The following is an 11,164-nucleotide window of genomic DNA, read 5'->3' as shown; positions in this document are numbered from 1 at the left end:
ATAAATAAATAAATAAATAAAAATAAAGCTGGAGGCATAACACTACCTGACTTTAAACTATACTACAAAGCTATAATAACCAAAACAGCGTAGTACTGGCATAAAAACAGACACACTGATCAATGGAATAGAATAGAGAATCCAGAAATCAACTCACACACCTACAGCCATCTGATCTTTGACAAAGGCACCAAGCCTATACACTGGGGAAGAGACTGCCTCTTTAGCAAACGATGCTGGGAGAACTGGATATCAATATGCAAGAGAATTAAACTAGACCCATACCTTGAACCATACACTAAAGTCAACTAAAAATGGATTAAAGAATAAAATATACACCCTGAAACAATAAAACTTCTTAAAAAAAACGTAGGAGAAACACTTCAGGAAGTAGGACTGGACACAGACTTCATGAATAATACTCCAAAAGCACGGGCAACCAAAGGAAAAATAAACAATTGGAATTATATCAAACTAAAGAGCTTCTGCACAGGAAAAGAAATAATTAACAGAGTTAAAAGACAATCAACAGAGTGGGAGGAAATATTTGCAAAATATACATCTGACCAAGGATTAATATCCAGAATATACAAGGAACTCATACAACTTTACAAGAAAAAAACAAGCAACCTAATTTAAAAATGGGCAAAAGAGCTAAGTAGGCATTTCTCTAAGGAAGATATACAAATGGCCAACAGACATATGAAAAAATGTGCAACATCACTCAGCTTTCAGGAAATGCAAATCAAAACTACACCGAGGATACCATCTCACCCCAGATAGGATGGCTAAAATCCAAAAGATGCTGAATGATAAATGCTGGCGAGGTTGCAGAGAAAAAGGAACTCTCATACATTGTTGGTGGGACTGCAAAATGGTGCAGCCTCTATGGAAAATGGTATGGAGGTTCCTCAAACAATTGCAGATAGATCTACCATATGACCCAGCTATCCCACTGCTGGGAATATACCCAGAGGAATAGAAATCATCAAGTCGAAAGTATACCTGTTCCCCAATGTTCATTGCAGCACTATTTACAATAGCCAAGATTTGGAATCAGCCCAAATGTCCATCATCAGATGAGTGGATATGGAAAATGTGGTATATCTACACAATGGAATACTACTCAGCTATAAAAAAGAATCAAATACTGCCATTTGCAAAGACATGGCTGGACCTTGAGAGAATTATATTAAGTGAAACAAGTCGGGCACAGAAATGGTAGTGGGCCACAATAATCAACCACATTGTATATCGACAAAATAAAATTTAAATTTAAAAAAATAAATATTTAAATAAGAAAAAATTATTTATATGGAACAATAAGTGATCCTAAATAGCCAAAGCAATCCTGCACAAAAAGAACAAAATGGGGGGTATCACATTCCCTGATCTCAAAATATACTACAAAGTGACAGTAATCAAAACAGCATGGTACTGGCTTAAAAACAGACACATAGACTAATGGAGCATAACCAAGAATCCAGAAATAAATCCATGTACCTACAGCCAACTGATTTTGACAAAGGAGCCAAGAACATACATTAGGAAAAGGACAGTGTCTTCAGTAAATGGGGCTGGGAACACTGAAGATGCATATGCAGAAGAATAAAACCAGATCCCTATCTTGTACCATTTACCAGAATCAACTCAAAGTGAATTAAAGACTCAAATGTAAGACCTGAAACTACAAAACTTCTAGGTAGGGGAATCACTTCAGGATGTTATGGGTCTGGGCAAAGACTTTATGAGTAATACTTCAGAATCAAAGGGAAAAAAAGCAAAAGTTAACAAATGGGATTATAAGAAACTAAAAAGCTTCTGCACAGTGGAAACAATAATGAACAGAGTGAAAGACAGCTTGCAGAATGGGAGATAATATTTGCACACTATGCATCTGACAAGGGATTAATATCCAGAAAGAACTCAAACAAACTCAATACTAAAATAATAATAATAATAATAATAATAATAATAGTAATAATAATAATGTGATTAATAAATGGGTAAAGGAACTAAATAGACATTGTTCAGAAGAAGACATACAAATGACTAACAGGCCTATGAAAAAATGTTCAACATCACTATCATCAGAGAAATGCAAATCAAAACACAATGAGATATCACCTCACTCTAGTTAGAATGGCTCTTATCACAAAGACAGAAAATAACAAGTGTTGGTGAGGATATGGAGAAAGCAGAACTCTGCTACAGTTTTGGTGGGACTGAAAATTAGTACAATCACTATGGAAAACAGCATGGAGGTTTCTCAAACAAGTACAGATAGCACTACCATATAATCCAGCCATCATGCTATTGGGTGTATACCTAAAGAAATGGAAATCAGCAAGCTGAAGGGACACCTGCACTCCCATGTTTATCACAGCTCTATTCGCAGTAGCCAAGAGTTGGAACCAACCTAAATGTCCTTCCATGGATGACTGGATAAGGAAAATGTGGTATATCAACACAATGAAATATCACTCAGCCATAAAAAAGAAGGAAATTCTGCCATTTACAGTAGCATGGATGAGCTTGGAGAAAATGGTTAAGTGAAATAAGCCGGACAGAGAGAAAAATACCACATGTTCTCACTCATAAGTGGAAGGTAAAAATGTTGATCTCATCGAAGTAGAGAGTAGAATAGTGGTGACTAGAGACTGGTGGAGGGGAACTGTAAAGGAGTATGCGGAGAGTGTCGTCAGTGGGTACAAAATATTAGAGAGACAGAAGAATGGCGTCTACTGCTCTATAGAAACACTTGGAGAATATGCTTAACAACAAAGTACTGCATATCTTTTCATAGCTAGTTGAGATGGTGTTGAATGTTCCCCACACAAACAAGTGTCAAATGTTTGAGGTGATGAACATACTAAGCACCCTGATATTATCACTGCACACAGTATGAACGTACCCAATTTTCATATTGTACTCCATAAGTATATACAATTGTCATGGGCCAATTAAGAAAAATAAATTTAAAAGAGAGGAAAAAAGGAGAGAAATAGTAGAATGGTGGTTAGCAGAGGCAGGGAATAGGCAGGACTAGGGAAAGGTTGGTGACAGGTGCGAAGTTACTAACTTACAGTTAGACAGGAATAAGCCCCAGGGCGACAATAGCTAATTAATACTGTATTGTATATTTCAAGGTGGCCAGAAAAGAGGTTCTTGAATGTTATAACCAGAAAGAAATGATACGTATTTAGGTGATATATGTGCTCACTATTCTTACTAGATCATTATACAGTGTACACATTGAAACAACAAATTGTATCTGACAAACAGGTACAATGAAAAAATTAAAACTAAAAAAAATTTAAAAAATAAACTCAGGCCAGCAATGAATCTTTTCCTGTGTTGTTAATGAAATACTGGTCTTTCTCACAACCTCAAAGATCAGAAGTGAACTGCTGGTGTCTGGTATGACTGCACTTGTTTCTACTAGGTTTTATATTCAGTTCCCTTTTCTGTTCCTTGGAGACAGAGCACAGCTGTTTAGCAACCTTTATAAGAGTGTTTTCTTCTAGAAGTTTCCCAAGGGCCATTACTAAGTGTGAGAAATATTGGGAAGAGCACAGCAGATTTGTACATGAGTCACTTTCCATCTGCATATGGTTAAGTGCACTTACAGCACAATTTTTTATCAAATAAACAGGCAAAATGAAGTTTTTAATTATTGAGTAATTGAGATTACTATTTTTAGGTTTTCAATTGTCTATTATTTTCATGTATCATTTTCATGTAGGAGGGCAGAATTGTCTTCTTCACAGTGCTTGAACATTGCCCTTCTAAGATCTCTTTTCGAAATTTCATAGTTCAAATGGAAGCTCTCCCTAGAGTTCTCTACATTTCTGAAATGCAGAATGGGCACAGTTCTAGCTAATGTGCCCACTAATTGCCAAAGGTGCTAAAAGCCCCTCTCCATCTTCAAAAACCCACGCTCTTAATAGCATCCAAGATGAAGAGAACAGAAGGGCCAACACGGCAAGAGGGAAACACCAGGAGTCTTGAACTGTGAATGGCTAAAGAGATGTCAGGTCTACAGAAACCCCTATAACAGGAGTCTGCAGAGCCTAAGTCACAGTCCAGGCCACTGTACTTCTCCTAACAAGACTGTAAGTGATTCATCCTTTGGGAAGTTTCTGAGGCAGTTAGGGCAGGGCCACCAGGTGTTATGGTAGAAGGGAGCATCCAATATGTCAGGGAACTACAAACCTATTGAGGTCAAACAGGACATCACAGCCTTGTTAGCATTTCCATTTTCTTATTGTGCATGTTTCAGCTCTGGGTTCTCTTGAAATACTGTGACCTCAAAAATGGTATGAAGATGAAGAACTGAATATTGCGGGAAAGAAAACCAGCCTCAAATAGACTTGTTCTCAGTCTAGAAAAGCTCATGACCTAGTTTTACAATCAAGTGATTGTTTTAAGATTGCACAGGGCTTTCTGAAGGATGTTTCCTTTATAATGAATTCACGAGAATATAGATTGGGGTGAAGAATAGGAGAGTGTGAAAAATGCAGGGTTACCGTTCGGAGGTAGCTTTCTTCCTCTTTTCTGGAAACAGGACTGGCAAAAAAGCTTGCAGAATTAATACCATTTCTTTCTGGAGAGAGAAAGCTGGTTCGATTGCTAAGAACAAAAATATAGATGAGGTCAAAGCAATGTCTCACAGCTGCTCTGAAAGCCAGCCAGGAACTGACATGGCCCCGTGGGGTTTCAGCCCTCCCCTTCCAGACACAACTTCCTTCCGGTCAAAGCAATTCTGAAGAAGCAGAGACTGCCCAGCAGCTTCTGTCCCACTCTGGAGCAAATGGCTTCCAATTTGCAAAGGCTGCTTTTTTTTCCCCAGCCCCTCCATGTGACACAGCTCATATGTGAACTTTCTAGAAATAGACCAAAGCATTGCATCATTTAGCAAAAAAACAAAACAAGACAAAACAAAAACACTGTTTTGGGCACTCTTGTTTTCATTCAAAGTAACCAGGAAAAGTAAGAAAGTGTGGCCATTCCTCTGATAGGACATCCTACTCCTGAGTCAGAAGCACAGCCTGAGTCTCTCTAGTCTTAGCTGGAAATACAGGTCACTGCAGAATTCTGCTTTAGAAAGTGATTGTGTCCTGTGGCATTTATAGTTAACTAAGAAGCTCCTGGGCTAGGCTCAGGACTCTGAAAACACAACTTCTAAAAGATGAGATGAATGGGTGCAGATACATTTTGGGGTTTGTTTACTCAGCCCATGAACTACCCCTCCTTCTCAGAGAATTCTCTTCTTCTATGCCGTTCACAAAGCTGGGCTTCTGGAAGCCATGTTGGTAGTACTTGCCCACCCTGTGGCCCATAGCTGATTATATTTAGTCTGGGGCAACACAATTCTCTCTCACCAGGAAATCTGAATTGGGATTGTAAAAGAGCCCATCTCTGTTGGTCCTGGAATGGTAGCATGTAAACAAGCTCAGGAGCTATGGTACATCTATCTTTGGCCATGCGGATTTGGCGACAGAGTAAAGAGTACTGCAAAGAGAGAGGAATGAGCAAATGTGAAGAGAGAAGCAAACATGAGAGATGGAGAGAGGATTCCTTGGGTTTCCAACAGCACTCTAGTTCCTGGTTCCAGTATCCTGGGAGACCCAGTCATATTGCTTCCTTTGTGATCTTTAGCTCTTGATAATAAACCCTGCCCTTCCTTTGGCTTATGCTACATCAAGTGGGCTTTAGCTACATTTAATTAAAAAGACCGGGTGTGTCTGTGCTAGATGAGGCCCACTTGAGCAATCAGAGACTTACCAAGGCACAGTGTGGGTCCTGGTTAGAGATGAGTGTTCCCGGATGGTGGAGAGGTTTCTCAGGTCCAGGGGAGGTGGCCGTGCTACAAGACAGCACACAGTACCCAGGATGGTTAGTTCTCAGGAGTTCAAAGCCAGAATCTAAATACTGTAAAACTGTGACATTCCACTTTCCCAGCACAACAAATCCAAATTTACTAACAGGCAGCACTGATGATAGTGTGAGTTTCACTGTCTTACTCTTCGCTGCCTCACTGGGAGTAAAGACAATTACCAAGCAAATGGTCACACATTTATTGAGAATTGTATTAGTTCATTTCTGTTGCTTATAACAGAAATACCTGGAACTGGGTAATTGGAAAAGAAACAATATTTATCGCTTACAGTTTTGGAGGCTGGGAAGTCCAAAGTCCAGGAAACACATCTCATGAGGTGACTCTATAGCAGTGCAGGGTGTCATATGGTAAGAACAGTGGACAGAGAGAGGGCTAACTCCTCACTTGTTCTCCTTTTTTCAAGTCTACAGAACCATGCCCAGGACCACCATTAAACCATCAACTTATTAATCCATTCACTACTGCACGGTCCTACAATCCAATCACCTCTTCAAGGCTCCACCTTTCAATTACCGTAATACAATTTCCCACCCTCTTAACACTGTCACAGTGGGGGCCAAGTTTCTAATACATGGACTCTGGGGGACACACCTCCATCCACAGCAAGAAGTTACTGTTTGTAATGCATGGTTCTAAGTGTTAGAGGCACAGTATGAACAAAATAGATGAAAGTCTCATACATTGTTGAATCCCAATGCCTACCTCACACTTGACCCATCTAAAATAGAAATTTTACCTTTCTTATCACAGGCCAAGATGATCACATAGGTTATAGTCTTCCTCACCTTCAGTCCATTGTCCTGCTGCCTAGAATATTCTTCCCCATCTCTTTGCCCAGTTACTCATCTTCAGATCTCAGCTCAATGTCCCCTGCTTAGGGAGGCCTTCTTTCACTTCCAGACAAGATTAGGCCCCACGTCATGGGCTCTCATAGGTTCCTGTACTTACCCTTCATGGCACTCTTCCCAGTTTGTGATGATACATTTATCTGTGATGATTTGATTTAGGTCTAGGCCGTGATCCAGGAGGACAGGGGTTTTTCTGGCTTTCACTGCAGTAGCCTTGGCATCTAGAGCAGCACTTGGCATCTGCCCTGACCCTTCTTCCAGTACAGTGGCCCTTCTTGCTGAGTTAGTCATGCATGTCTTCCTCGATCACTGCCTTTACCAAGCTGCTTTTGTATTTCTTTCCTCCACTAGATTATATGGGTAGACACTGTCTAATTCCCTTCCATGTCGCCAGAGCCTAGGACAATGACCTTCCCTCTGCCCAATTGCTTTCCCAAGAGCCTTGGACCTGGACAAGTGGCTGGGCTGAAAAGCACACGTTAATCAGGCAATCCTGGGGAGAAGGTCTCTCCTAGCAGCATTAACATCCTGACATCAGATTCACACACCAGCCACCTCCTGGATACATTACCTGCCTGCCCTCTCCTGCCTCAGCCTCAGGATTCATCCCAGAACCTACCCCTCCTGGCCTGGGTGCCCAACTTTACACCACCTGATAAACCTCCAATATTCAGTCCATCAAACATCTTATGTCTGCCTATCACCAGGTTTTACATAGAGCTGGACTGTCCAATATAGTGACCACTGGCTACATGTTGCTCTTTATACACATATATAAATTTATCAAAATTAAGTAAAATTTAAAATTCAGTTCCTCAGTTGCACTAGCCACATTTCAAATGTTCAATAGCCATATTTCTGTCATCACAAAAAGTTCTGTTAGATGGCACTGCTATAGAAAATTAATTGGGCAAAACAATAATACCTACCTCAAAGTTACAGGATCCCATGAAATTGTTTCTGACCAGAATAAATGGTTATTTCCCCTGAACCACATAGACAGAGTCTGTTCTCCTACTTAGTACTGATTTCATAATTCAATTTCTTCTTCCAGGTGGTTTGTACAGATCTTCCTGCTCCTCAGACTAGAGAGCACCCCCGCTTCCTCACCACTGCATCTCATCACGTGGCTAGCGCAGCACACATACAGCAAACAGTCTGTAAATGTCTAAATGTTTTGACTTAAACTCAAAGGGGTGTGACAGGAATGGACCAGGCATGAGTAGGGGGTTTTGTTAGCAGATTTGGGCACAGCCACCTCAAATGGTAGTTTTTCCAAAGAGCAAAGAGAGGTGGAAATGAACCAGATAGAATTGTCAGAAATCACAGTCATTGAACCAAATGTGTGTAATTTCCCCTTTCCCTCTTTTCCTATTTTTCTGTCTGTCCATGCTGCTTAGCAGACCAGAGAAACTGCCTGGGAGTAACACAGAAGCTGCAAGGGACCCTTGTGCACAGAGGAGTCAGATTGCTCACTGCTGAAGTCCTCTACCACCCCCAAACACCTGTGCTAATGGGTATGCAGAGAGCAGTGAGTGGCAGATTGAATGTGACCAGATCTAACATTCAGGAATTGGTGTCAAAGGCCATTCTTGGCTGTCTTACACAAGGCTGGCACTGTACCTTCAAGTGCTGCCTAAATGAGGAGATGCCAAGTGGGTTCCATTTTGATTCATCATAACTTATCCCTGGGCCTTTGTTAGAAAAGTCACCAAAGATGAGCCCTCTGGAATGAACTTGGCTTTATAGGCTGTATTTGCAGGGCCACAGTGCCGATAAGTCCCATGACTCCTTTTATCATGACCATCCGGGGCAGCAAGGTGTCCCAGCCCTTCCCATTCCACCCCAGCCACTTATTTCTTGCCCTTATGCTTTCCATCCTTCTGGGATGGTTTCTCTAGTGCTTCCTTCCCAGGGAGGGTCAGGAAGGAAATCTTTCCCATGCAGCCACCGGGACCTTGCTCCCGTCCCCCTGCACAGCAGGGCTGGTCAAGTGCCTTACATTTCCTCTGAGGCTTCAGATCTCTATTTACTGGGGGAGGCTCCATGTCTGCAGGTAGGTCAGGCAGTCGGCTTGAGAAGCTTCCTGAGCTCATCGGAATGTAGTCATCAGGGCTGCAGTGAGGTCCAAGATCAGAGGCAACAGCCTGGGGGCTCATGGGCACATAGCTGTCTTCGGCACTGGCTGAAGTTGTGGGGTACATCGGGGAGAACCTGCATGGCTGCAAGAGAGCAGGTACAGGTTGGGAACCACAGACCAGTCATGGAAACTGCTACCAGTGAGCAGCCAAGGCTGCCCATATAGTTTCAGTTCCAAATTCTCCAAGAATAACTGTGAACTTCCTCAGGAAAGTTAGACAAGCTTCTAGCTCAAGTTCTGGCTCTGGACTCACTGTGTGAATATAGGTGATGACTCTCCTAGATCTGATGCTGGAAGACAGAGAGTTATAAATTTATGCAAATACTTTAAGTATAATGTCATGCCTTAAGTAGTTACTCCATGTTGGACAAGTGTCTAGACCATTAGAACTGTCAGGGTCCTTATAGAACACCAAGTCCAGAAATTCCCAAACAAGTTCAAGCCTTAAAGGGAGATTGGAAGAGTCCTCAGAGATTCAGAGTGCTGAGTATCAAAAGACTTAAGACTTTAAGGGTACTTCAAACAGCTCGTATAAAAAATGGAATTAAAAAATAACGTGAATCTTTCCATGAACTTTTTAAAGACCCCTTGTATTGGTTAGGCTATTTTTGGTAAAATTGAGTCTTAAAGGAACCCAAGTGCCAAACTTACCAAATTTAAACTAAGCCGCTTTTCTCGGTGTCTTAAGGATTGGCCTTCTAGATCAGCTGCAAGAAACAAGCCAGGGTGGTGAGAAATGGAGGATAATATCAACTGAAAGTAGAGCCCAAGTCTCTGTGAACCCCGGCCCTGTGCTCGGCTTTGGAGAAGAAGAGAAGCATAACATACAGTTCTTAAATGCAAGGCGGGCTATTGAGTGTAGCTGGGCAGTCAGAACACATTTCTCAACAGATGGAAAATCAGGCCAGATTTTAAAGATGTTTCTGTGTGATGGCTTCACTCTCTTTGTGAATTAGGAGGAGACATAGCAAGTCATTAACAAATGATTGTTCCTTTATTACATGAATCTTTCGAGCTTAGAGATGGTGGAGGCAGTGCTGTAGGTTTGAAGAGACAAGAGATTTGAAATATCTCTTGGGATGAATGGGAGAATGGGGTGAACAGAGAAGCGACAGCATTGCAGGGCAGCATTGAGGGCCCAGTTGACCTCTGTGACCACAGTTGGTGACTGTGATTTTCTGTGGCATGAGTCAGCTACTCAGGTACAAACTTGGAGAGAGAGGACAGTTGGATTAATCCAGGATTAGAAACTTGTCAGATGGATGTGACATAAAAATTTAGAATTTGTTGAACTATAAGGGGAGATTTCCAGAAGGCAGCAAGATACATAGACCTGGACTCAAACGAGATATTATTTGGGGAAATTAGTAGCTTAGAGATGGCAGTCAAAGCCACAAGAGTAGATGAAACTATCTAGGTTGCAAGTATTGAGAGAAGTACAAAACCCTAGAGAATCTCAAGATTCAACGAGTAGCAAGATGACTAAGTGAAGGATCTTGAGAAACAGCAACCACGGAGTGATGAGGGAAGTCAGGGTCACGAGGCCATGAAGCCTAAGGAAGGAGAGAATGGCCAACAGTGTCGAGTGCTGCGGAGAAGTCCAGCAAGCAGTCTCAGCACATGGGGGCCAAGACAAAGTATCCCCCAAGAACTTGGAGGTGTGAAAAGTCAGGCTGCCTCTGAGAAATAAACTGAAAAATCAACATTATCTTACAGTGAGAGAATAACTTTCAGGTCACAAAGATGTGATGTAAAGTGACGGAATCAAGAATATGTATTATGTGTACACATATATGTATGTATATATGGCCTCACTTTGCTGTTCTTTGAACGCAATAAGCATCTCCCCCATAAGGGCCTTTGCTCTAGTATTACCTTCTGCCTATAACACTGTTTACCTGGTTATCAGTATAGCTTTCTCCCTTAGTTCCTTCAAATGTTTCTTCAAATCGTCCCTCTCAATGAAAACTATCCTAACCACTCTTTTTAATATTACAACCCTGCCCCCTGCCTGCTATACTGATTTCCTTTAGCTGGCTCTAGTTTTTCTTTTTATAAAGTACTTATCACCTTCTAACATATCATATACTTATTTATTATGCAATAAAAAAGACTATGAACAACTCTATGCTGACAAATTTGATAACGTACAGGAAATGGACTGATTCCTTAAAAGACACATCTGCCAAAACTCACACAAGAAGAAATAGACAAACTGAATAGGCATTCATCTATTAAAGACATTGAATCAATAATTAATAAACTTAAAAAACA

At 41.2% G+C, this 11,164-nt stretch overlaps 1 protein-coding gene across 1 annotated transcript in view; it reads right to left on the bottom strand.

The window, feature by feature from the left end:
- LOC103610255 (GRB2-associated-binding protein 3-like) overlaps positions 1-10,742 on the bottom strand; it is a 35,938-nt gene extending 25,196 nt beyond the window's left edge. Inside the window, exons 1-5 of the mRNA XM_008594458.1 lie at positions 10,706-10,742; positions 9,542-9,597; positions 8,753-8,972; positions 5,788-5,869; positions 4,530-4,632 (exon numbers count right to left, since the gene is read on the bottom strand). Coding sequence (XP_008592680.1) covers positions 4,530-4,632; positions 5,788-5,869; positions 8,753-8,972; positions 9,542-9,597; positions 10,706-10,742 — 498 coding nt within the window. The remainder of the gene's footprint in view (positions 1-4,529; positions 4,633-5,787; positions 5,870-8,752; positions 8,973-9,541; positions 9,598-10,705) is intronic.
- Positions 10,743-11,164: the final 422 nt, after the last annotated feature.

This window comes from Galeopterus variegatus, unplaced genomic scaffold (assembly GCF_000696425.1).
Source record: "Galeopterus variegatus unplaced genomic scaffold, G_variegatus-3.0.2 Scaffold10826, whole genome shotgun sequence".
Lineage (NCBI taxonomy): Eukaryota > Metazoa > Chordata > Mammalia > Dermoptera > Cynocephalidae > Galeopterus > Galeopterus variegatus.
Note: the sequence above shows the minus strand (reverse complement) of the source record. Positions and strands in the feature narration are given on the sequence as shown.